Source organism: Fistularia commersonii, chromosome 20 (genome assembly GCF_037954325.1).
Source record: "Fistularia commersonii isolate RoL2024-O1a breed Wild chromosome 20, RoL_Fcom_v1.0, whole genome shotgun sequence".
Classification (NCBI taxonomy): Eukaryota; Metazoa; Chordata; class Actinopteri; order Syngnathiformes; family Fistulariidae; genus Fistularia; species Fistularia commersonii.
The window spans coordinates 7,104,652-7,130,985 of record NC_141303.1 but is presented as its reverse complement, the minus strand read 5'-3'; the positions used below and the strand labels follow the sequence as shown (position 1 = coordinate 7,130,985).

The window sequence follows — 26,334 nt, the reverse complement described above, 5'->3', positions numbered from 1 at the left end:
ACCTGCCCCTCATCGAGAAAGAGGGATGATACACAATTTACAGTGATGGGAAGTCTGGCAGCCAATCCCCTATCAATCACAACAAATAAAATGGTCAGATCGAGTCGGACCGTCCCTGCCGGCATGTTTAGCAGAGATTATTGCAGACTTAGAAATTCGGCTCTTCTCCTTTGTCATGAAGAGTCGTCATGAAGAGTCGTCTCTTAGTACCTGCTCGTTTGCGAAAACAAATCCCTGACAATCTAGAACCAGAATCAAAATAAAATGTATGTATCCCCGAGAGGCAATTGGAGGAAAACCTAGGTTATACTTGTGTATTATATAGGAACCTAGCATTGGTAAAACATACAAACAACTGATCAGCGTAGCAATATTTTTTGACCAATTCTTCTATTAAACTGGATATAACTGGCCAAGTGAAAACATTCAGTTAAGACATTGTTTTGGATTTAGCAGTGTTGTCTGGAATTGCATGGTCATGGTAAATCACCATCGCCACAACAGAGGAGTAATCTGTAGAATATTGACTGTGGACACAGTAATATTGAATATGTATTCTATGTGTTTACTGGAAATCTGCACATGCGCAGACGTGCTACAGACGGACTCCTGCTTTATGGATACGACTTGCTACTCTCCCCTGTGCCCTACTCTTCAGTAAAATAACTAAGTGCTTCTGGGATCTCCGGTTGTCTTTTACACAACACACAACATAATCGAAACTTTCAAAATAATTTTTGGCAAAGGAATAATACTGAACAAAGTTGTAAAATTTATTTTTTTACTAGTCAACTCTGAAGCCGCCCTCCCTCTGACAAATACACCTGTTTAGGGGAATTGGGGCAAACCCGGAAATGTAAACTGTAACTCGTCTTTCAAGTTTCTGTCTGAACACAAGCGAAAACCGTCTGGCTATGGAGCCTAAGGACAGCGAGGAGTACTGTGTTTTTTGCGCCATTGCGAATGGCTGGGGCGAAGAGGCGCAAGTACTTTCGAGGGTAAGATCAACCGATCGTTCCGTGTGAGGCGGTGGCCGAATCCCGACACCCAAACACGGACATTCTCACAATCGGCTCAAGGGCCTTCTCTTTCGCCTTCTCTCGGTGATGCGTTCAAGTATCTTTTGATGCACAAGTTTCTGTCTCCCCTAGAACGACGAGCTGGTGTGTTTCAGTGACATTTATCCCGCCGCCCCCTGTCACTACCTAGTTGTTCCCCACCAGCACATACACAGCTGCCAGTCCCTGCACACAGGACACATCAGCCTCGGTAGGGCCGCTCCCTCCCCCCCCTTCTTCTCTATCTTTATTCCAACTTGACTTGACTGCAATTCACATTTATCAGATTTCGTGTACATTTGTTTTCCATCAACAGTATTCATTCTCAATTTACTAAGATCCAGCTGCTGTTTTCCCCTTATCCTTATATCAAATCTCATCACAATGAATTGTTAACAACAGGTGTCATCTCGATATATTGAGATATGATTAATAGATTTAGACAACCCTGCAAATGACACAAGATGATAAGTGCGCATTACATACTATAGATGTTTTTTTTTTACAAAATATGGATAATATAACTAGCTTTGATTTAGAAAAACACATTCATCGATGCTCCTACTATTATACCATCACTGCTTGTTATCATACGACTATTACTGCTAATATCATTTTATGTATATTTTCATTGGGCTCATACTATATTATTGCTTGTGTTAATATAATCTTCATAGTTTGGCCCATATTGCTGTTAATAGAATAAGAATAAGAATAAGAAAAACTTTATTTATCCCGAAGGAAATTGTTGTGCCAGAGTTTCAAGTAAAACATAACAATAACAAATAATAGTAGGAAATTGTATAAACAGTAGAAAAAAAAAATAGACCATGTTTCAATGAGTCACTTCAGTCAGTTATACTTTTCTGTTATTCTTTAGGGCACCTATAGACAGATATACTTACAACCTTGTGAGAGCAAGTGTTGTTTTCTTTATTCAAACATGCATGGATTCTAATGGGGTCGAGTCTTTGACAGTTCACAGGATGGCTGAAATGGGGAAGGCGGTGCTGCGAGACCAGGGGATCACAGACATGGAAGACATAAGGTGAAGCAAAAGAAACACTGACTTTCAGCTTGTCATTGTGTCACATTTAAAAAGACGACTGATGTAAGGATCACATTTATGAGCGTTACTCATCTTAAATTTTCACACCAGCATGTGGCAGCAGCATATCTAAGGGAAAGGGAAACGCTGTCTTGCTGTTACTCTTTTAAAGTGGAATATGTTTGATTTTCAGTGACATAGAGAGAAGCTGCACAAATACTAGTGGAGTAAACAAATTAAGACCGTGCAGAAATTTGGGTATTTATCAAACTCAGCTCTAACAATCTCTTCCGCTGAAATCAAAATGTATATCATTTAATGGAACTTGGATTTTTGAGGGAAAAATAATGACTTGAATCTTTTCCACTATAGAAAAAAAAATCCTTTATTGTCTGGTGTTATTTTTTTAGACATCAAGTTTAACCACTTAGCCCCTTTTCGGCTTTTCCCTTCAGGGGTCGCCACCGCGAATCAACCTCTTCTACCCAACCCTATTCTCTGTATCTTCCTGTCTCACACCAACTAACGTCATATCTCTCTCACTATGTCCATAAATCTTCTTTTAGGTCTCCCTCGAGATCTCCTGCCTGGCAGCTCCAATTCCAGCATCTGTCTACCAATATGTTCACTATCCCTCCTCTGGACATGACCCAACCATCTCAGTCTGGCTTCTCTGACCTTCTCTCCATAACATCTAACATGCTGTTCCTCTGATAGATTCATTCCTGATCCTATCCATCCTGGTCACTCCCAAAGAGAACCTTAGCATCTTCATCTCTGCGACCTCCGGCTCTGCCTCCTGTCTTTTCGGCATTGTCACCGTTTCTAGTCCATACAGCATCACTGGTCTCACCACTGCCTTGCACACCTTTCCTTTCATTCTGGCTTATAGCACAGCATAGCACCAGAGTCCTCCTACAAACCACCACCCTATGCTGTCTGGCTACACTCTCCCCTACAACTACTTTGCAGTTACATATCATTTTCAGGTGACCTTGTCTATACAAGATGTAGTCTACCTGTGCGCTCCTACCTCTGCTCTTATAAGTTACCCTATGTTCCTGTCTTTTCTGGAAAAAAGTGTTCACTACAACCATCTCCATCCTTTTTGCAAAGTTTACCACCATCTGTCCCTCTGCGTTCCTATCATGGATACCAAATCTGCCCACAACTTCTTCATAACCTCTATTGCCTGCACCAACATGTCCATTGAAGTCTGCACCAATGACCACTCTCTCATTTCTGGGAATATTCTGCATCACTTCATCTAACTCATTCCAGAACTTCTCCTTCTCTTCAGATTCACATCCCACCTGTGGGGCATAGCCGCTAACAACATTGAGCATCACACCTTCAATTTCCAGTTTCAGACTCACAAGTCTATCTGACATTCTTTTCACCTCGAGGACGTTCCTAACAAACTCCTCCTTCAAGATAACTCCTACTCCATTTCTCTTCTTGTCAGTACCATAATAGTACAACTTAAAGCCTGCTCCTAAGCTTTTAGCCTTACTACCTTTCCACCTGGTCTCCTGGACACACAGTATATCCACCTTCCTTCTCTGCATCATGTCGACCAACTCTCTACCTTTTCAGTCTTAGTCCCAGACTCTTGGCTTTCCTCTTCTCTCTCTGCTTCCAAACAAGCTTTCCTCCTCTCCTTCTTTGACCCACAGTTGCCCAATTTCCACTGGTAACCTGTAGGTCATCGGTACCAATGGCGGTCTTGTTAACCCTGACCTCGACTGATCCAGTATGAGATTATTAGGTTTGATTCGCATGTTTGGTTTAGAAAAAGTTTTACGCCGGATGCTTTTCCTGACGCAACCCTCTGCTATCCGGGCTTGGGACCGGCTCAGGACCGCCCTGAAGCTGCTTTAACAAGTTTAACCATTGACGGGACTTAAATGTTTAAATTTCCTTTGTGTGTTTCCTTCCACAGGATGGGGTTCCACCGACCTCCTTATATTTCTGTGAATCACCTCCACCTTCATGTTCTTGCCCCTGCCAGCAACATATCACCATGCTTCGAATATAAATTCATGCCAGGAAGCATAAGATTTGTTGATGTGAGTATCAAGGCTTTGAAACTGTAAGCTGTTACTTCACTCAGGGGGATACACAAAGCTGTGACTTTTATTTTTTTTTCAAATGAAGTGTTGAAATTCAAACGTTTTCCAATTTTGTTCTGGTTTGTTGATTAATGATATCATGAATATGACATACTATAATATAACCTCAATAATCTCTAAGATTTCTTTGTCTTGTCCGTCACTCCAGCTCGCAGATACAGTAATATGATGAATTTTTTGTTATTATTTATTACTGGATTTATTTATTTTTCTTTTGCAGGAACTATGTCTACGGAGGCAACTTAAAAAAAAAAGTTTCCCCCAACCAGCTGCTTTAGAGGAGGCTGGTTGTGTCAACAATGAGGTCATCCAATTGTTTTCGTATATTTGTCTATAAGTGTGTGCTTATTTTGGTGTGTGAATGGACTGAAGATTTTTATTTGCTGAAACAGGAAAATAATTTATCTATCCATCCATCCATCCCAACCTGGCTACCTCTTACTCCAACTGTTGCCATCAAGGAGGCAGTTAAGGACAATCTAGGTAAAAAAAATAAAGAAACAAAGTTTTTACTTCCGATCGGTCATCACACTGAATTTGCCACAACTCTGAACCCTTGAACCTCACACACAGTACAGTGCAATAAACCCCTATTTTTTTCCACTTTTCACTTTTTTACTTCTTTACTTTTTAATTTTTTTCTTTCCACATATTTATCTATGTCTTCTTCTAGTTGTTATTTATATTTTTTATGTGTATCTTTTTCTAAATATTTTTATCTATTTAATCTGGTCTTATATCTCTCACCCAGCAATGCTGCTATTGTTGTATTGTTGTGCGGTGTCCTGCTTTTCACGGTTGTTTTTGGCTGTTTTAGATTCCACTGAGAGCTTCTATCTCTAAATCCGTCTTCTATCACTTATTCAGGGCCAGATTGCTGGAGCAGCAGCTGAAGCAGTATTTCAACTGTTTTTTTTTTTCAGGAATTGTTGCCCTACTTCACACAAGAGTGTCACATATAAGTTGTGAAAATGGCAGATCTATTCTAACAGACTGTGGGCTTGTGGATTTGCTATTTTTATCAATTGTTACAATAATAAAGGGATGGTATCAGCCATGCAGGGTTTCCACCCTATGGCCTAACCTTACTGATCTTGGGATTATCTATTGCACAAAGATAAAAGTGGTAACAGTGGTATCAATGTTCATTACTCTTAAAAACCCCAAAATAAAAACATTCTTAGTTTGGCGATTGTTGCTTTATTTCTGTGAATTTGCGAAAGTGGAATGAACATACACATGCCCAAAATGTGAGCAATTGATGTATACATTGTGGAAAGTAGATTTAAAAAAAACTTTTTTTAAGCAAAATCTAATTTTATCCACATCACCTTTTCAAAGATGTGATCTGTTTCAGCAGAACAGTGCTGTGTATTTGTTTGTGTATATAGATCAAGAAAGAAAATGTGAAATGAATAACGTTTTTTATTGCAAAGTTTTTCGTATGATATGTTATGGCACATTGATTCACTGGAGAATCTCGGAAAACAAAAAAATGAATATTCATACCTGTGGTTTTGAGTATTTGAACACACAATTTAAACAGATTTGAAGTTCTGAACACAAGTCAGCTAAAAATGCAGAAATATACACTATATGGCCAAAAGTATTAGCTCACCCGTCCAAATAATCATAATCAGGTGTTCCAATCACTTCCATGGCCACAGGTGTATAAAATCAAGCACTTAGGCATGCAGACTGTTCTTACAAACATTTGTGAAAGACTGGGTCGCTCTCACGAGCTCAGTGAATCCCAGTGTGGAACTGTGATAGGATGCCACCAGTGCAACAAATCCAGTCGTGAGATTTCCTCACTCCTAAATATTCCACTGTCAGCTGGATTATAAGAACATGGAAGTGTTTGGGAACGACAGCAACTCAGTCACGAAGTGATCGGCCACGTAAACTGACGGAGCGGGGTCAGCAGATGCTGAGGCGTGTAGTGCGAAGAGGTCACCAACTTTCTGCAGAGTCGATCACTACAGACTTCCAAACTTCATGTGGCCTTCAGATTAGCTCAAGAACAGAACGCAGGAAGCTTCATAGAATGGGTTTCCATGGGCAAGTAGCTGCATCCAAGCCACACATCACCGAGTGCAATGCAAAGCCTCACATGCAGTGGTGTAAAGCACGCCGCAACTGGACTCTAGAGCAGTGGAGTTGCGTCCTCTGGAGTGCCAAATCGTGTTTCTCCATCTGGCAATCTGATGAGCGGTTCTGGGTTTGGTGGTTGGCTGAAAATGGTGCTTGTCTGACTGTGTTGGGCCAAGTGTGAAGTTTGGTGGCGGTGCTTGGGGGGGGATTATGGTGTAGGGTTGTTTTTCAGAACCTGGGCTTGGCCCCTTCGCTCCAGTGAAAGGAACTCTGAAAGCTTCAACATACCATCAATCCATGCTCCCAACTTTGTGGGAACAGTTTGGAGCTGACCTCTTCCTTTTCCAACATGATTGTGCACAAATGTGAGAATGGAAATCATTATGGATTTTTTATTGATGGAAAACATGAAAACTTATGTTGATTCCAAATTGGAAAGGTTTGCTTCTTCAATGGAAAGTGGATTAATGGTGTACTTTCCCATTGGGCTGATTTAAATTAACAAATGAATATCTGTGCTGTCAAGATCCCATGTAGCATTTTCTTTAAGCTAAAATATCAGGGTTTTTTTTGTATCTATGAATACACAATCATTTATGTAGCTGTTATGAAATGAAATATTGCAGTTATGAACATATATACAGATAGATTATTACAATTTACAGTAAGTGGGTGAGATTTTTTTTTTTTTAAGGTTTAAGATTTAAAGCCAACCATTCAGCTCAGAAAAATTCTCAAGAGCTCTCAAGTAGCTCCAAAAATAAAATAATGTCCTGTTTGACCTCCCACATTCATTGATTCAATCACTGACATCAAGTATGAATTCTGTACCAATCTTTGGTGATTAAAAAGGCAAACGGGCCGGAGTTTGCCCAATCCTGCGAGGATCAAGTTTCGGTGCGCATCACAATCCCCGAAGGAATTTTTATTTTTTTGCCCGGAGCTGAAATGGCGTCGCTCGAAGTTCCGAGAACGCCAGAAACGGCAGGACCTCCTCTTATTCCGCTCGATGAGCGACTGAGCGTCCTGTCCGGTCCCGCCCAGCAGGCATTACTTCGGCATCTCCGACGTATTTTCGACACAAACCAAACACTTTTCTGACAGCAACTCAACTTCAGAACTATACGATGGGAACCCCGGACGCCTCGACGGACGAAGACTGTCCTTTCTGTCAAATTGCAAACGGTTCGAGTGACACAGAAATCCTGCGGAGTGTAAGTAAAATATCTTTGTTTACCATTTGGGTAGTTCCGACGTGTTGAAGCTTGTCCCGGATAGGACGAGGAGCTGCTCTGCTTCCGGGATGTGACGCCCGGCGCTGCTCATCACTACCTCGTCATCCCCAAAGCGCACATAAACAACTGCAAAGCTCTTCAAGGGGGCCACATCCCTCTAGGTGAGGGGTTTTGCACGTTTTGAAATGGTTAAAGTTTACATTTACTTCATGCTCAGTCCATGCTCAGATGAGCCGACATTGATTGATTGATTATTGGGAGGGGCCCCGAGGTGTCTCAAGGTTTCGATCGCCCTAAATACCCCCCTCGAAATGAATGAACAGATCAGCAGTTTAAGTGAACTTATTTGTCTTGTTCAGAATGATCAGTCCAACTCGATCTTCTTCTTATTTTGGACCATGCTGTCAAACCATTCGTGACTATTTACCCGGTGATCATTTTAGAATATGTCCAGAAGTCTGTCCAGGGACTAATATGCCCTTTGCCTCAGTTTACATGAAAGCAAATCAATAATTGATTTCAGTCTATACAGATATTTTTTTTTTTTTACAATTGTCTAGTGCTTTCTTGACACAGTGCCGCTGATTTGAACTCTACATATATTATTTAAGATATTTGCACTCACCAAGAAGACATAAATGCGTAATTTAAATTAAAAAAATAACAAATTCTGAACAACTAGTCTGGACAGAGGTAAATGAGGGAATGAAATGTATTACACGCTTACAAGTAAATTCTTTCAAAGAATTTAGTTTCTGCTATGATGGAAGTTAAAAAAATACGGCAGCCGATGCAAACATTCCTGACACATGGTTTCCCACCATCTAAGTAATCTGCATTTATATGAACATGTATTGATATGTATATAATCACTGATTTGTTTCCTCACAGTGGAACGGATGGAAGACATGGGAAGAAGTGTTTTGCAGAAAAACAATGTGAGCGACCTCACCGATGTCAGGTAAATCACCCTACTGTCACCTACCTGAAGACAGTAGGAATGCACATGTTCCTGTTTTTTTGAAGCTATTTTTCTTCTTGTTAACCTAAGCCTGCTCTTGTAATATCAGATGACTTCCAGATATTCTAGGTTTTGAATTGTCAGCAAATTGATCTCTAAAATGTCCATACTCAATTTCTGTAGGATGGGGTTTCACATACCTCCATTTACATCTGTTTCCCATCTTCATCTTCACGCCTTGGCTCCAGCCAGCAAAATGAACATTAGGTCTCAGCTTCGCTACGGGCCACAGTCACACTGGTTTATCACAGTAAGTGTAAGACTGTCAAATACATTAAATCCATTTCTAAGCTCTCGCAGTGAGCACTCTCTCTATGCTCATCCCGTTTCAGGTAGACAAAGTATTGTCTCAGCTGAAGACGAAAGGAAAGGTCAAATGAGGACGAACCATGTCTGAAGGAACCACAGTCAAAGTTCTGCCTCAGATTTAAATCCTACTTGATGCCTTTTTAACTAAATAAGTCAATGCTTTATGAGCTGCTCAATAATTCTGAAATGCAGGAAAGTGTCAAAAAAAAGTATGTATATTTTATTTCAATAGATTGAAGGAGGTATCGCATCTATTCAGGATTATATTTCTTTTTCTTTTAATAAAATGGGGACAATTGCTTTGATCATAATGATGAGGAAAAAAGTGACAGTTGGTGAGGTGAAGTTAAGTTGAATTAAATTATTTCCTTCATGTCACTTTGCAGAAGAATCCAGTCTGAAATATTTGGTGTAAGTTTGATATGGTTTTCTGAAGATGGTGTTTTTCTTTTTGTTCTGTCACTTGAAACCTTGGCTTATTGTGTAATATTTAATTAAACAATGACAAAATACATTGGGGTCATCCCTTAAACAGCTCAATAATATTTATTTCATATTTCCAAGACAATTAATTTTATTGCCAGATCATCACTAGCTGGTTTTTGTTGCCGTTCAAGACATAAAGTGGTAGAAAGTATAGCTACAATGAGGCTAACATGGTTGGTATGCAGTAACAAGCACAACTTAAAAGTTAACATGTTTGTAATAATACTAATAATTAGTTTGTCCCTAAAAACTTAATGATTGTTGTGATATTGGATTTTGCAGTTTGTAAACCTGTTTGTAACAGGTAAGGGCTCACTTTCTTTTCATGTGACAAATGTTATTATCCAAATTTTTATATAGTTCACTGGGACATTAATGAACCTATAAATCACAAGAGTTCACAATGGTATAACATAATCAAGTAACTGGATTTATATATGTATAACTATGATTTTCCATGTGCCCATCCTCCAACTTGTAAATACAGTAATTTCATGCTAGCACTTTACATACTATACAGGAAAACAATTCAAATGATCTTTTTTTTTTTTGTTACTCAAACCTTCAACAATATTTAATTCCACTCGGAGTTGTTCTGCTTTTATTAACTACACTTGAAAACCACTAGATGTCAGTAGTATAACTTAACTGACTGGAGATTCCATTGAAGAAATAAGAAGTAAGCGTTTACAAATTTACAAATATTTTTAATATGAGAAATAGCACACATAGTTGGTAAGTATTTGTATAAGGGTGAAAAAACTGCATGTCTCCATGTGTGGCCCTGTGATAGATATGCTAAACCTTGGCTCTTGCCCAATTTGGACAATGAATAAATGTGATTTACTCTCTTGTGAATGGCAGAAGTCATTCATACATAACATAAGCATCATTTACAGCTACAGATGAAGAGGAAATAATACTTAATACCTTTGGACCTCTAATCTATCCTTGCCATCCTCTTTGGACCACTTTTTGGCCTTGGACAGTCGGAATTACCTCAATTGCAATAAACATTGAAATAAAACAGAAGGGGTTGAAGTGGCTTCTGACCTTTCTGAGATTAATTTGCATTTGTCAGCAAACATTCTGGTAGATACAAGGAAGAAAATACAGAGCCGATGAGAATAAGAAGAGGTTAACACCGGTTACAAAATTGTAAAATCAGTTCAAAGTTGCCTACCACTTGTCAAAGAGAGAAAGCGGGGATATTTGAAAAAAACAAATTCCAATTTTTATGACAGAGACTTAATGCTCCACTTCATGACAACCACAGCACACAGGGGTAGGACACAGTTTAGCACACATCCAGCATCAATGCTCCACTTTTTTTTTAAGTAAACAGAAAATGAATGCATAAGACTGCAGCTCACTGTGTTCAGAAAAATAAACCTGTTGATCACTTTATAAGTATACCCTTTTCAAATGTTTTTCATTCCTTCTCTTGTTATCAGTGAGGACCACTTCATTTGAACCTCACAGCATTTGAAATACTGTGAATTCAAAATGAATATTATTTACTTGTGGACTAATCATCATTCAGTTTGTACTATAGAGCAAAGAGTCAAGTGCATATTTAGCAACTTGTGATGAAAACTAGGTACTGTGATTTTACAGGTTTTATTTTATGCCAAGAATTGTGAACGAATCATTGCAATTACCATGCCTGATAATCCTTACATCGACCTTATTACCTATTGGTGGTTGTTGCAAGGACAATAGACAGTAAAAATTGTTTATTGGGAGGTTATAATAATAAAGGCTGTAGACAAGGTCTGTAAGCACGGTCATTGTTAACAGGGGGATTCTTCAAAACCACATTTGTTCGTCGTTCTTGTATCTTTTATTCCTCTACTGCAGAAGATTGTATGCAGCAAGTACAGCAACTAACTAGGAGCGATAGGACTGCATGGTTGTCCGGTAATGGATCTACGGGTGATCTGCATAAGCGTGAGCCTATCGCGGTTACAAATCACAACGAGTAATCTTCAAAATCGATTTAAGGTGTGAGGCTCTGAGCCGTTTGTGTGAGTTTGAGGGGGAATATTTCCGCCAGGGGTTGATAAACGACCATCCATAACCTCAGCCGGTGACGTTAGATTTTTGACATTCCACGTTGACGTGACACTGAGATGTAGCCCCGCCCCTCCCACCGTCAACAACTATTTGTATTTTCCTCAACTAGCTTTGCTAGCTGGCTAACGGTGGGCCGATACGTTGACTACAAAAATAACACGCACGGCTGTCTGAATTGACATTTATTTATTTTCCCGTCTTTAAATCGTAATTTTTCGATAGCGGTTGTCGATGAGTGACTATATCGAACCGAAGAACCGAAGAGAGCGGAGAATTCGCCACCTTTAGCCGCCTCAGAAAAGAGCTAACAGAAGGACTTGGCGAAAGAACGCGAGCTGGCTGGCTGACAGCTGGTTCCGTAAGCTGCATGCCTTTACAATTAACGTAGCTAAGAATTAGCAAATGGAGCAATGATTCGCCTCTGACATTGGTAAGTATAACTGGAGCGAAATAACTCACCGACTCAAGGCTTTTATAATCTTTAGTTATTTTTTACATGCACGAACGCTGGCTGGCTAACCATCGGGTTGTTTGTAGCAGCAGCTGCACGGAGCCACGCCTGGGCCATTTAAATACCCGTTTTTCGTTTATAGTAACACCGACATTCCGGCGATGACTTTTCTCCCCCATGTCCAAATATGAAGTCGTTAGGGTGTTTTTTTCAGAATCTCACAGTGCTCATCTATTTTATCTTGCAGAGAGGACCGAGGCCCTGTTGGTTGTCACGTTAGTGTAACCGGAGCCCATCATCAACAAGGTGGGTCTGGACTGACTCCACGGCGGTGCCATCGTGGGCGAGCCGGGAGCCTGTTTGCCGATGCACTCCGGAATTTAATCTGCCAAAGCTACCAATATGATGCCGGTAAGTTTACGCTAACGAAGTTTTCCATTCCGGCCATATTTCATATAATGATACGTTTTGATATTAAGTAAGATGTCAACGTGTTAAATTGCCTTATTCCTCTCATTGTGCAGTAACCGGTGTGATATCAATGTGATGAAAGTGGTCAGATGTCATGTAGCAGCACTTGCTCACTATTTATAAAATTCACTTACAAAGTTTTATAACCCATCACTTGTAGTCTACAGTGGATGGGGGCTCCGGTTCACATGTCCTATACCTGGCCATATTATTATATTGGTAAATCTGTTCTGGGTTAGTATCACAACAGATCTGGTGCTCGTGTTAAATACAACACTCACGTTTACCGCTGTCTGTTTGTTCATTGCTGTAGAAGTTTTTCATGATAATTGTTGAACAAAGAGGGGAAGTAATAGATATTGCCTGGCAACATGATGATCATGGCCCGTTGCGTGTGGGGAGGGGTCTTTTTGCTTTTGACTCAAAACATGAAATTTCCCTAAAGGATGAAGATGAAATAAGAGTCTGTAAATTAGCAGTGGTGAACCGATATCATAAGCTGTACTTTGTGGAAATAAAATAGAGCAACTTTACACCCTGCCCTCCCTAGCTACACATTTTGTCTTGAAAATAGGGATTTTCTTTGGGTTTGATAATGTTAAAAGAAGGGTGTAAAATATTTTAACGCTCATCCTTATAGCAGTAGTTGCTGCAGGTTATGATACATTGTAGAAGAAGTAGTACTTAATGCTGTTGTCCCTGTTTATTATTGAAGATGAACATCATTGAAACTGATAGAATGGCAGCCTTAGGCCTCTAATGCTTTGTTCAGGATGGATTGTGGGAAGATGCTTCGAAATCTTTGTGCCTTCAGGGATGAGGACATGTAACTCAGACAAAGGATAAGCTTACTACTGTTTCATTCAAAAGTTATTGTAAATGGATGCCATTTACTTTCAGCCAGTTATCTCCAAGTTATTGTGCATCCGTTAAATACAGTGTCAAGATCATCAGGTGTACAAACTGGCAGAGAAGTTACTGCATATTTCCTGCCACTGTCACAGGATTGACTGTGACGGCAGCTCTGGTGGACGTTTGTACCCTGCGGCACCAACAAGCTATCAGAGTCAAAGAGTCATTCGAGCATGGAGCAGCCCTGCATTTGGTTCTCGCGTGATTCCAACAGCCAATGAGACTTTGGCAGATCTAGGTCTATGTGGCTGCGTCGAGTAATGCTCTGTTGTTAAGGGGAACTTTTGAGCTGAGTAGATTGTCGAGTAGCATTAATCTCACACAGTGGTGCTGGGCAGAGCATGACTTAGAGGAAAAGTAAACAGTGCATCCTATTGTCGTTTTTTCATTTTTGGAAATATGCTTATTTATTATGGCACTGTCTCAGGGGATTTCTGTTCTGGCAATATCATTGAACAAAGTTTTTTAAAAATTCGACTAAGACTACTGTGCTTTTATTCCAAGTCACATGTTGAGTGATAAAAGAGTCAGTTGTTCATTTATTTAACATCTACAACCTGTAAGACGCCGCCCGATTCCTGTTTTTGTGACATTAGAAGAATATATTATTAAACAGGCTTTCTTCATGCTTTCCTGTTACGTAGACTCCTGTCAGTTGGTATTTCTGTTTCTATTTCTTTCATAAAGAAAATACCAAAGGAAATATGAAATGTCTTTTTTCCCCAGTGCTGAAGTAGCTTTGTTTAAAATTCAGGTTGTAACATCTAGCACTTAATATCCACTGATGTTGAAGAACCATGGGAAAAATACAGCTCATTCTTGTTTTTCTCTTTCTGGAAGGTGATACCATTTTACAAAATGTGGAAGGTTTTTTCCCTCATCTTTATGGATGCCACAATGCAATTTTTTCCCTAAATGTGTAATTTATTGCTTGTTTTTGCTGTATTATAGAAAATTATGTATCTACTTGTCAAAATATCAAAAACAACCTTGCCAAGTCAGAATCAGAACATCCGAGTGGATGTTAGTCTTAACAGAGGTATTGCTGTCCTCTTTGTGACTGATCAGCCAAATTATTGAAAGGAAAAACAAAATCATGTCTAAAGATATCAGAACAAGATCATTAATTTAAAAGATGTGCATCTTAAGGCTTTGTACCATTAGTTTGCTTTCTTTGCGGTATAAAAATTGAGGTTTTTGGAATTTGATTAAGCCTTATCCAAGACGTTATCTAAGAGCTACAAGACTAATCAAAATTTCAATTATTGTAATTTGAACTTCCACATACTAAATTCTCATGATGCCTATCAACATGATTATGTGCAAGCAAACATCAGTAGGTATCTTGTTGAAATCTTGTCGTGGCAACTGGAATTGAATTTCTTCACTTGAAGATGTATCACCCCTCATCCGAGAGGCTTTTTCAGTTCAGATAGTAGGTATCGCCTTGGATCTAATACTCAGTGTAGTGCGGTTTACTCAAGCCTCCTTGAGGGTTTGGCAGTCATTGCATAATTTTGACACAAGTGAATTAAGAAATGCATAATGATTATCAAGTCGAAATCATATATTTTCCCTTCGAGTATTATTGACCTTACACCAGAGCTGCCTTGGTTGCTTGGCGTGTAACGTTGTTGTCTTCCCCACTGCAGTGTAATGTGTGAAATTGTGGTGTCCTAGTGTCTTGAATCAGTGCTGGGAAATATTGTGCATTTTGCCTCCAGTTTGTTGTATGCCAAGATTCGAGATCTGTTGGAAAATTTGATATTTTTGTCTTGCATTGGATAGTTTATCATGACGTTTTCTGTTTCTCTCTCATTTAAGTTGTTTTAAGTGACAGTCTATAGGCTTGCGCAGATTTCTCAAGTTTTGCATAATAGGTGGAAGGAGTTGCGAGGGCTATTACTCCAGTTTGTGCCACTTGAATCTCCAGGATTTGACGATTAAGGGCATGAAAAATACACACAAGCAGTATCCTAGATATTTTTCTCAGTAAATTTTTACAATTTTGTGGGTGAATGAGTGATAGGTAAGATTTGTTTAGAAGAAGGGTCTCTTTATCTGACTCTTGCAGTGTTGAGGTCAGTCAAGCATTTCTCTCCCCTGGCACAGTTTAAAGATCAATGCCCCATTTCCACATGTGACCGCTGTAGCATTATGATGAATCAGGCAAGAGAGATGTTATATGTCTCAAGCCATATGCAGAATTATATTCCTGCTCACTTGTCCACATCCTGTTTCTTGATTGTAACCCACCAGCTGGACACAGATGAGGCTGACAGACTCATTAGTAGAGAGTCAGCGGTATTGCGGCCACCAGCACAACACAGGGACACTTTTCCAAAAGAGAGACTTGCCAGCACCCCCCCTCCACTGGTATTCACATCCCTCAGACTCATGCTGTCTCTCTCCCTCGCTCTGTCTGTTTGTTTCTCTCCAACTCTCTCTCCCCCCTCCCTCCTTGAATTACCCATACAGCAAGTGTTCTTTCCTCCCAAGTCTCCTCTGCAGTACTTTCCCAATGCATGCACCGCTGTCAGTTTCAGAGCTCAGCTCAGGATGGCATAACAATTGAGTCCGATGCCTGCAATAGCAGCATAGCAATGATGAAAAGATTTGTGACTATAGTGCTACGTGGCCTTGTCAGTCTCTCCAAGGAGAGCCCCATTTGGGCAAAGGAACATCATCGACCACCAAAGAAGGAAATCAGGAGGAAAAGGAAGGCAGTCAAGAGAGCTAAGAACATGGGCAGACGCAACTTAGTGAGGGCGGTTCGTATCCCTCCAGTGGTTATTCATCTGGATCACTGGAGGCTCTCTTTTTGTCTTTGCTATCATTCTCATGATTTATTTGTTTATGTTGTGGTTAACTTTTGTCCATTTGCATTTTTAAGGTTTCAGACAGTAATCTTCCTAGAGTTGTTTACTGGGTGGTAATGAGTCAAATGTTGAGAAGGTTCTATTTTTAAACTTTGAACTCCTTTGAATCGTATTGATTTAATATTTTTGCCAGCAAACTGACTGAACAGAATGCTGCTTATATTGGGCCTCACCTGTTCATCCTCTCATTAGGCACTCATAAAAAAGGGCTAAGTTATATCATCTACTTATACTTGCAAGTCGTCCTGACGATAATCATTTTCATATCAACAGTTTACTTTCCCTTGAAGCTATACCTTTTTACTTTTCTGCATTAGCTGCAGTTTTTCAGGACAAAAGTACATATTTCCATGTATTTATCCACCTGGTAAATTGTAAATGCTGCAAAACTGGCATTTGCTGCTACACTGCAATATTAATTGGCCAAACTGATTTCCATCCAAAATTTAAGTCAGTTTTAATTGGTCTTGTTTCGTCAAGATTATGTGCTACTTCTGCATGGTGTTTGCAAAGGGCAATACTTTTTGCTTGTATTTGCCAAAATTAGCATTTTACGGTATTTTTTTCAAGATAGAACAATCAGTACAAGAAAGACAATAAAATAATGATATGTCAAAATATGCAGTGCTCACCTTGTCTGCATGGCAATCCTTGGATTAGAATGACAAGGGCATCCTTTCTTCTCTTAGAAACCCGAGTAGTTGCGCTGATGTTTTTGCTGTTGTTATTTTTTGTCATAAGTAGGCAGTCAGGTGTTGACTATCTTTTGACTCTACACTGAATCTTCATCAGCTTGTTAAAGCACTCTAGGAACCCTTCGGGATTAGAAAATTATTATTCATCAATAAGTGTACAAATCATTCTGATAACCACAAGGTACATTCCCTTTTCTTTATTTTAACAGGAATAATTGTTACTTGTGCTAGATTAAATTTGCTCCTAGCGCATCTCTGCATCAGGTCTAAATAATAGCAGCATGAGTGCATTGAATGTGGAATTGTAAAAGGAATACTAATGGATTTGTGAGAGAAAGCTAAAAAGAACAAATGTGTTTGACTTCATTGCAGTTTCATTCTACTCTTGCTATCAAAGGTGAGAGAATATGGACATATTTGCTATATTCAGCTGACAAAAATCAGTAGCTCCAAAGTCAAATATTCATATTGTTGCAGTAAGTCTGCTGCAGAAAATGTCAATGAATCACACAGTCGCATCACTAAAGCACTGAGTCACTTAGAGAGACTCTTTGAGCCATGGTCTATAGCTAGATCAATGACTAAACCTTAATTTTATATGACATTGGCATACTGAAGCACTCTGCATGGCCCCCTTGGGGCAACAGGGTCACCGATGCACTGATGGAAAGTGGAGGTCTCACATTTTACTAAAGTTACTTCAAAAGTGAATGCCTTCGATACAGGTTTGTCATAAGTTTAGATTAGCTGTGAATCCATGGGTGAATTTCTAGAAGGCAGGAGTGAGTAACACAGGTCAAATGATAGTGTAGCTTATGTGTAATTTGTCCGGAGTTATGATGTAATTGTTTGTAATTTGCGATGAGTGTTTTTGTTTTTTGTTCTGTTTCTTTTGTTTTTCAGCTAACTTTTGGCTTTGGGTGGCAACTTAACTCAATCAGGGAGCTTGTGGAGAAAAGGTGTTGAGCAGGTTAAAAAGCTGGATGCCAAAATGGAATGTATTGAGATTTGTGCAATCAATTTGAATATTTATATGTAAGTTCACTGTGGTTTTCAGGTTTTAACCACTTTCCTCAGTGGCCTCTTCGTAGCCTAATTTTCTCTGGTGAGTCAGCAGAATCAGTGCCAGGAAGTCAGCCCCTAATTCCCTACATGTCAGCCCACAGAATAATGTAAAATTCTGTTTGCCACTTAAGAAGAAAAACTTTTGTTGGTTTGTTTGTGTCTTTGGCATAAGAAAAAGAGCACTTGGTGAGGATGTTATCCGCCACTCCTCTCATCCTGCATGTTGGCTGTATTCAACAAAGCAGTTGATTAATCTAATCTTTTTTCACATTTTACAACCTTCAAGTTCAAATGGATTATTACAACATGTGGTATGTCTGTACATGTATGTATTTATCCCCAGTCAGTGCGTACTAAGCAAAGACAGAATCTTCTTAGATATGTTGTATCTACAAGGAACATCCGGATTGTTTTTGTTGTTTTTCTTCATCAGCTTTCTCTTGATTAGACTGATTTCAACCCACTGTGCCTCAGTGTTGTGAGTCAATAAAAAAATAAGTCGGGGGGTCAGTAAGCGGTGTTCTTATTTCAAAAAATGCCATCGCAGTTCAAGATAATGGCTGAATTGAAATGTACAAAAAAACAGCTGTGCCAGTGGACCCACATACAATATATTACCCTGTCTGTGCTTATCTAATGTATTCAGTCTTAACCTTTTTAACACCTATACTACGCAGTAATTATTACTACCTATACATCTTTTCATATTGCTATAGAATATTAAGCCCCTGTATAAAGATAGTGGAGCAAAGTTATTGTTTTAAATTTGCTTATTAATCTTTTCACAACACAGCAGTTCACACCCTGACATAAACTCTTGTAATCTATCACATTTTGTAAATCCTTTCATCGAATGCAAACAAGTGAAGCTATTCTGACTGCTTGCTCATTAATCACTTACTCTGGAGGCATTGTAGCTGTAGACAAACATAGGAAATATGCAACTAGTCCCATATGGAAAAGTCCAAAGAGCACAACGCAAACATGTTGGCTTATCATCATTGTGCTATACAGTCTATTTAGGTTATTATCTCAGTTTTATGCTTTGCCCTTTTACAATCCTCTCTTTGGATTATTGTGCATGCTTTTATACCATCACACATTTGTAAATGTTGATACTTTGAATCACTGCCTCCTCACACTCCTATAGATAAAACATGTCTCCTAAGAACCTAGATAGGGTTGTGTGATATCTATAGTTAACTGCTTTTACTAACGTGAATATGTGGCAGCCTGTGTGGCTATGTCTTACCCTGCAGTTCAAATGGTACACTGTATTTTCAGTGGTGTTATAGGTTCTAACCATAGTAAGCAGCAATATGACAGGCACAGACATGACTGTACCAGTAGTTCATAGCTGCTATAGCCAGCATAATGCAGTGCTATGATTATGTGTGGTATTTTTAAAGACACACAGCTAGAAATTACTTTGAATGCTCATCCACTCTTGTGCATGTCGTGATTTGTTCTGGGAGCTGTGAAAGAATTGGTTCATAAAGACATTTTCCGATGTCGCCTTTGACTTTGTCTTTGACGCTCTGTTATATTTATTGTCCCTTTTCAGTCTCCGTAGTGTCCTGCTAATGATTATAATTGTCTCTCTTTTCAGATGATCTTGACGGTGTACCTCAGTGATGGGGAACAGGCCATGACTGAGGTGCCAATCACTCCTGAGACTACATGCCGCGATGTTGTTGAGTTCTGCAAAGAGCCTGGTGAGAGTGGCTGCCACCTTGCTGAGGTCTGGAGAGGCAACGGTAGGACCTTGTTAATATTCTGCTGTCTATCTGCAAGAAAAAAACAAAACAAAGAACAAACTCATAACTGGAGATGACTGTGAGAGCAGGAAGAAATCTGTGTTATAGTCAAGTAGAATTAACTTGAAAAGGATCTAAATCTCAGGAAGGAATTAAAGGAAGAATCGCCATTCCCATCAACATTTTTCACATGAGAATTGTACAAATTTGTATGTTGGAAGTGGTATGAGAGCTGATACAGTTCACAGCACTGTCACAAAGGATTCCACATGGTCGAAAACGATTTGCTTCCATCACCATCATCCTACAGACACACCCGGTGTTATCAGCATTTTTGCTGAGGGGCCACTCCTGTTGAAAAGAACATCCCAGCCAAGAGCTTTATTAACCCAGGTTATGCAATCGTGTTCGGCTAGTGCCTGACAAAGCAGCTGTCCAACAACACAAACCTCCTAAAACCACTCTGTCTCTATGTTCAGTCTCTGTTTGTCACAAAAAGACAACACTCTTAAAATGCAAAGGGAAAGTTTTACACATCATTTTATGGCCATTCATTCGATTGGGGGAAAAAAATTACCATTAAAGAAAGAACAGCTTTGCATAGGAGCAGAATAGCTCAAACATCGTTCCTTATTTTAAAGATAAATTAGTCCTTTGGTGTAGTTTGAATCAGTTGGAACATAAACTTTAGCATTACACATATGGTCACCTTTTCTCATTGCTGCTCCCGCAGAGCGTGCAATCCCCTTCGAGCACATGATGTATGAGCATCTGCAGAAATGGGGACCTCGGAAACAAGAAGTCAAGTTCTTTCTGCGGCATGAAGATTCACCAACTGAGAACAGCGATCAGGGTAAGTATTTTTGCAGTTTGCTATGGCAAATACCCTCCTTTGTGTGTCATCTTACTGGGTGGAAGGCATGGGCAGGCAATGTTTGGCAATTTGCGACACCTTTTTCTGCTGGCTCCTCTGCAATGAACACAGGTGTTTCTCTTGCTTTCCCTTTTACCCAGTCAATGCTTTGTAATGATTTGGTTTTCTCCTATTTTTTAGCCCTTATGCAGCTTACTCCATTTGATGGTCATACTTACACACTATTTTCTAAAATCCTTGAAACCATAAGCTGCGTGTGGTGTATGAAATACAATTTTTTTTGTCTCTAAATGAAGATAGATTGAAGCTTAATGAAGTCCTGATGGAGCTTGTCCATGGAAGAAATCCTCTTTCCATTTTCTCAAACTCAAAAGTTCAAAGTCAAAATACATTCCTACAACCTCTAAATTTGAAATAGGTTTGTTCAGTCCCCACACATTTATAAGTAGAAAGGGCAGAGAAAATCAAAATGGCAGAAATCTGCTTTGGTTGATTGAATTCAGGTGATATTCATTTGAAACTTGACTTGAAAAGTGTTTACATGCATCAGTTAGTGTTTTACTAAGAGTAAGCGGCTAATATTCTTTCTATCCCTCTGACATCCATCCATCCAGCGTCTGCCGCTTATCTTGCGCTCAGGGTCAGGGGGATGCACCAGCCTATTCCAACTGTCAACGCGGGGTACACCCTGGACTGGTTGCCACATATATATAATTCAGGGCAATTTCCCAAAAATGTTTCCAATTAACCTGCTGCATGTCTTTGGACTGTGGGAGAAAACCATATAATGCAGACCCAGAAAGATTTCCTTTTCAGAATTGAACCAGGGTCCTTCATGCAGTGAGGCTGAAGCACCAACCACTGCGCCACCATGCCAGCCTGCCCCTGACATTTGAATTGTTTAATCTAGTCTCTGTTTTTATGATGGAAAAGTTAGTTATGTGGTTTTAGTCAGCAGTGACTGTTCCAATGCTCAAATCCCACTGTCATGTGCAATCAAATCAGTGATTTTCAAAGTTTTCCTGACAATGATCTTTGTCATCTGCAATCGTGTATGCATCTGTGCAGTTGTGTATGTATCAGTGTGTGTTACCACCTTGCATCTCATTTCTATGCTTGTGACATGAAGGGGCCTGTCTCTTTTTGCAGGGAGTCAGCAGTCTCAGGATCAGACAACTCGCAGAAGTGGAAACACCGGAGAGAAACACAATGAGAATGGGGTGAGATTTCTAAATGTTCATTATGCTGTCTGAATACACACTCAGTAGATTATTGAAATGTCAGTGAACTTTGATGAATATTGATAGCAAAGATATCTTGACAGTCTGTCAGAAAGTCTCAGCATCAGAGAGATGATTTGCAAAGTCCATAATTTAAATTGTTGGTAGAAAGCTTGAGAGGATATTAAGGTAGTTGGGGTGAGAGAGGAGGATACAGAGAATAGGTTTAGATGGAGGAAGTTGATTCGCTGTGGCGACCCCTGAAGGGATAAGCAGAAAGGAGAAGAAAAAGTTGGTAGAAAGCTTGAGGAATATATCTGAAAATGATTTTTTTTTTTTTCAATATCCCTGTGGCGAATAATAATCTGGTGTTTTTATCATACAACTACTCAAATTTCAATCAGTATGATATTTTAAATTATGTTTTGTCTTCAGAATTTTTAGTTCAAGTTTGTTACCAAGCATTAAATAAATGTGTTTGTAGCTAATTGACAAAGTAAGCTGATCTTTCTCGAAATCAAACACTGTTTTTTTTTTTAGTAAATCCCTTTTATAGAAAAAAAACAATATTTTATTTCCATTGCTTTATCATAGTAAATCATTCAATGAGCTGATTTCACATTATTATGTTGACACTTAAAAAAAAAAAAGTTCCGTCTAGACTTATTATCAATGACTCCTGGAGCAAGCCAGTGTTTAATGGTAGCCTCAGTGACACTAGTGTTCCAAGACTTTTGTCCTAAGACACTGCCAGTATGTCCCTGTCAGGTGAACCCATTGTCATGCATTTTGAGGTCCAACTTCTGGATATGTGTGTTTTGTAGATGTGAATATGTTTGATAAAAGCAGCCTCTGGCATGGCATCCACTCGCTTTCTCTCTTTCCTCTCTCTGACCATCTGCCCCAGATTTTACAATAGGAAAGTGTTGCGCTCAAGGAATCGAAACTAATTAAACCTTTAGGGTGAGTGGAAGAGACCAGCACAGCAGGAGATGGAAGGATTGTGGTTTTTGTTTTCAAAAAAAGATGATAGCTGTGCTTCACCAGCGCACTCAGGGGCTGTTCCATTTACAGTATGCCACCAAATATCCAAAACGTGCAATTCAGTTTGTTTTAAAAAAAAACATTATTGAATTTCTTATGTCAATCATCGATTGAAATATGGTGTTTAATCACAGCATGCTATGACAAACGGAAATTAAGGTACTATTTTGTCTGCACTTTTTGTTAATTTAAGAAAACATTATCAGCTGTATGCCTGGATCTGCTTATCCTCCTAAGTATTGACGCTCATTTGTCCAAGTTTCTTCCTAATATCTGATTTGAAGGATTATATCAGTCAGCCTGCTGGATGATATAACAGGCCCTAAGAGGATCATTGCTTCGGCTTTACTACGGGCTGCTGCCCAAACCCCAGGGGCTTTCACTCCACCAAGCAGAGCTGATCATCCTCATAAAGAGCAGCAGTGCCTCTGTCAGTTTTATTTTATTTTCATAGAGCAATTTAAGCATGTACAAGTACCGATTACTTATTAACAGTTTATCAACATGTTTCATCATCGTGCTTTACTTGTCTATTGCATTTTCCTTCATCGTTTCATTTGTTCGCCTGTCATTCATTTAAATGTAGAGAAATATCAGTGCACCTCAGTTTAATTCTCTGCTTTCTTTGTTGCCTCTTTTTATCAGTTAATTTCATGTGTTGAGATAAATCTCAACTCTTCTTTTATTTTGAAAAGGCTTGAAAATATGTGACTGCAACCTGCAGTATTTAAAAGATGCATCCCTTCATCACAAGTGTCTGTGTGACCCACCAGTATGTAAACATTACTAAAGCACACATAGCCTTTTGAAACATCTCGTGCTTCATTAGCATTTGAAAAACTGAAATTGAAAATCAAGATATTGTAGTGCTTTGTTTCTGGGGTTTTCTTGGTAGTGAGATACATGTTCTCCTTAGCTTGTTGTGGTGTTTATTCCTACTTGTGAAAGGCACCTTGCATGGTTGGAAAACTATTTAACAAAAATGTGAAGAGCAAGTCTCATTCAAAAAGCATTTTATATTGTATATGATGAGATACATTCAAAATGACCGACACTTTGCAGCTCCCCTGCCTGCATCAGGGTCATTGCCTGCAGTAGCTGATGGTTATGGTTTTCTACACTCACTATGTGCTACAAAGAAAGGTGACCTAGTATGAATGTATTTTTTTTTTTTTTATGTTCAGCTATGGATTGAAATGGATTTAATTTTTAAATCATTTCTGCCTTCTGCTTTTACCACTCCTCCTCCCTCTCCCTTCCATTAATGCAGCAGTTCTTTGTTTTTGACCAAAAGGTTTATGCATTAGATGAGAGCCATACTTGTCCTTAACTTATCAGTGTTAAGCAACACTGAAAGCAATGAGTCTGAGAGATGTGCTGTTTTGCTCATTTGAAAGTCATATTTCACTTTGGTAAAGTTTTTGTCTTTGCACAAATCCGCCAGCGTGCCTCAATTGTTAATGAAGGAGGCTAGTGTGTGTGTGCGTGCGTGCGTGTGTGCGTGCGTGCGTGCGTGCGTGCGTGCGTGCGTGCGTGCGTGCGTGCGTGCGTGCGTGCGTAGGGGGGTTATCCTACCCTGTCTACCCTGTCTGTGCGACCTTCATATGTCTAAGAAATTGGTAATCATTGTTCTCATATTGGATTTTAAGTCATGCTAATTCATATTATGGCATATCGTTGGGACAATTAATTTGACATTTTCTGTTTTTTTCAGGCCTAATTAAATATATAGCCTTGTTAATATACGTATCTTTAAACATGATCTCATTTTAGCCCCAGTCAGGTATCCACTGAGACGATGATGCATTGCACTAACCCTCATCACTTAGTCTGTTCTTTATCTCCCTTATGGTCAGCTCAGTTAGTAGGGTGTTTCACCATCTCCCTCTTCATCACTGTCTGAGGGTGTGTGTCTCACTCCCTCGGGTGCATTCTCACAGATGCATCTTTCCCTCTGTATATTTGAGTGTGTCTATGTGAACCAGTGGCCTCCCCCACTCTACTCCTCTCTGCCTTGGTTGAGTGACCCTGTCACTCCCCCATCAGTCTTTGGAGTTCCCTAGACTGTATTTAACCAAAAGGCCTGAACAATGCCAGGTAACAAAAAAACAAAAGGAGTCATGCTGGAATTGCAATATCCTTGAGAATGATGAGATGATGGTTGAAATGTGCGTTTTTGTGGCTTCACTTCATAAAAAATTGAAATTTCTCAGTCATTCCCTAAAATATTTATTTCAGAAAAAAAGATAAAATCACAAAAATAGTTCTTTGGTATGTCACATTTAATTAGCCTGAGTTCCTTGCTCAGGATCATATGAAATACCATGTGAAGTAAATAAAATATATTTTAAGCGACAGACATATCTGTGCTGATTCAGTGCTAGACGCCTGGCAGTGTAACACTTAGACATTATTTGGTGTGGACTGCTGCAACCACTAAGCAACTAACCACAATACTTTTGCTGCCTAATTGATTTTCCTGACTTATTTTCTTGAATTATTTCTGCAAATGAGGTTCAGTGCAAGATTTTTCCTCCTTGTCTAAGCTTGTGTTTTTGTCAAGCAACATAGTTTTCATATTGTTTTTTACTTCTTCTAAAGCTGCGGTGAAAACATTTGCATTTATGTACTGTATATTGGTACTTGAATGCCCAGAGACAAAAAGTCAAATGTTATAATGACTATAGCCTTTATTGAACATTTTGCCCTTCAAAACCAAATAATTTTGCTTTATCTCAGGGTGATTTGGGTATTCTCTAGAGGCACCACAGTACATAACTCAGCCCCCTAGAGGTAGACTGTAAGGAACATAAGGACTCAAATTGTAGACCTATTGCTCAAAATTTAGATAGTTTTTTCTTTTCATTAATTAAAATTTAGACTGGGTTTTAAAAGCATCCCACTGGAACATTCATACCCCGTTTTGATTTACATCAGTCATGCATTTAAGAACAGCTATCAGTAGCCAGGCCACAGTGTTTAAATATGTTATGTGTGTAGGTGGGAAATCAACGTGTGGAGCTCACGCTTTCGGAGCTGCAGGAGATGGCCACACGGCAGCAGCAGCAGATCGAGGCTCAGCAGCAGATGCTTGTTGCAAAGGTAGAATATTTTTTGTTTCTAACAGTCTTTTTTTTTCTTCTTAATTGTTTTTCTTCATTTTCTCATTCTGTCTCTCCAAATGTCCCTGGTGTGGTGATATAATTATCTAATAGCAGTAGCATTTAAAAAACATGGCTATTGATTGTGTCATTTTGGTAGCATTTACAAGTTTGTGACATTTTGGAAGGTGCACACCAAGGTCCATCACTGGCGTCAGTGTTATTTTCTAGTTTTTATTTTTGAAATTTAAAAAAACTAAACCACATCCATATTTTTACTGCCTTATAACTAATCAAAATTTTTTTCTCAGGCTGGAGTATAAAACAGACTGTATGCGACAGTGAGGATAATTTTGAATTTTAAGGCTCTTTGAATATATCACCATCACTCATACCAGAATTCAAT

At 39.2% G+C, this 26,334-nt stretch overlaps 3 protein-coding genes across 6 annotated transcripts in view; all 3 read left to right on the top strand.

Moving 5' to 3' along the window:
* The first annotated feature begins 887 nt into the window (after nt 1-887).
* LOC147222763 (adenosine 5'-monophosphoramidase HINT3-like) lies at nt 888-5,397 on the top strand. Its single transcript, XM_086166805.1, has 7 exons — nt 888-998; nt 1,152-1,269; nt 2,037-2,106; nt 4,049-4,175; nt 4,459-4,542; nt 4,631-4,721; nt 5,106-5,397. The coding sequence occupies exons 1-7, from the start codon at nt 915-917 to the stop codon at nt 5,129-5,131; spliced, it is 600 nt and encodes a 199-aa protein (XP_086022931.1). The 5' UTR covers nt 888-914; the 3' UTR covers nt 5,132-5,397.
* A 1,916-nt stretch (nt 5,398-7,313) lies between these two features.
* On the top strand, nt 7,314-10,777 carry LOC147222762 (adenosine 5'-monophosphoramidase HINT3-like). The gene is made up of 5 exons (XM_086166806.1): nt 7,314-7,546; nt 7,611-7,728; nt 8,459-8,528; nt 8,712-8,838; nt 8,921-10,777. The coding sequence occupies exons 1-5, from the start codon at nt 7,460-7,462 to the stop codon at nt 8,966-8,968; spliced, it is 450 nt and encodes a 149-aa protein (XP_086022932.1). The 5' UTR covers nt 7,314-7,459; the 3' UTR covers nt 8,969-10,777.
* Nucleotides 10,778-11,546: 769 nt separating this feature from the next.
* ppp1r13bb (protein phosphatase 1, regulatory subunit 13Bb) overlaps nt 11,547-26,334 on the top strand; it is a 28,250-nt gene continuing 13,462 nt past the window's right edge. For 3 of the 4 annotated variants that reach the window (XM_086167655.1, XM_086167652.1, XM_086167651.1), the window contains exons 1-6: nt 11,555-11,889; nt 12,158-12,321; nt 19,542-19,689; nt 20,423-20,542; nt 21,713-21,783; nt 25,828-25,929. In XM_086167655.1, the coding sequence (XP_086023781.1) occupies nt 12,313-12,321; nt 19,542-19,689; nt 20,423-20,542; nt 21,713-21,783; nt 25,828-25,929 (450 nt within the window). In that variant the 5' untranslated portion in view covers nt 11,555-11,889; nt 12,158-12,312. Of the gene's footprint in view, nt 11,890-12,157; nt 12,322-19,541; nt 19,690-20,422; nt 20,543-21,712; nt 21,784-25,827; nt 25,930-26,334 lie in introns of all 4 variants that reach the window. The other variant, XM_086167653.1, reaches the window with a different exon arrangement.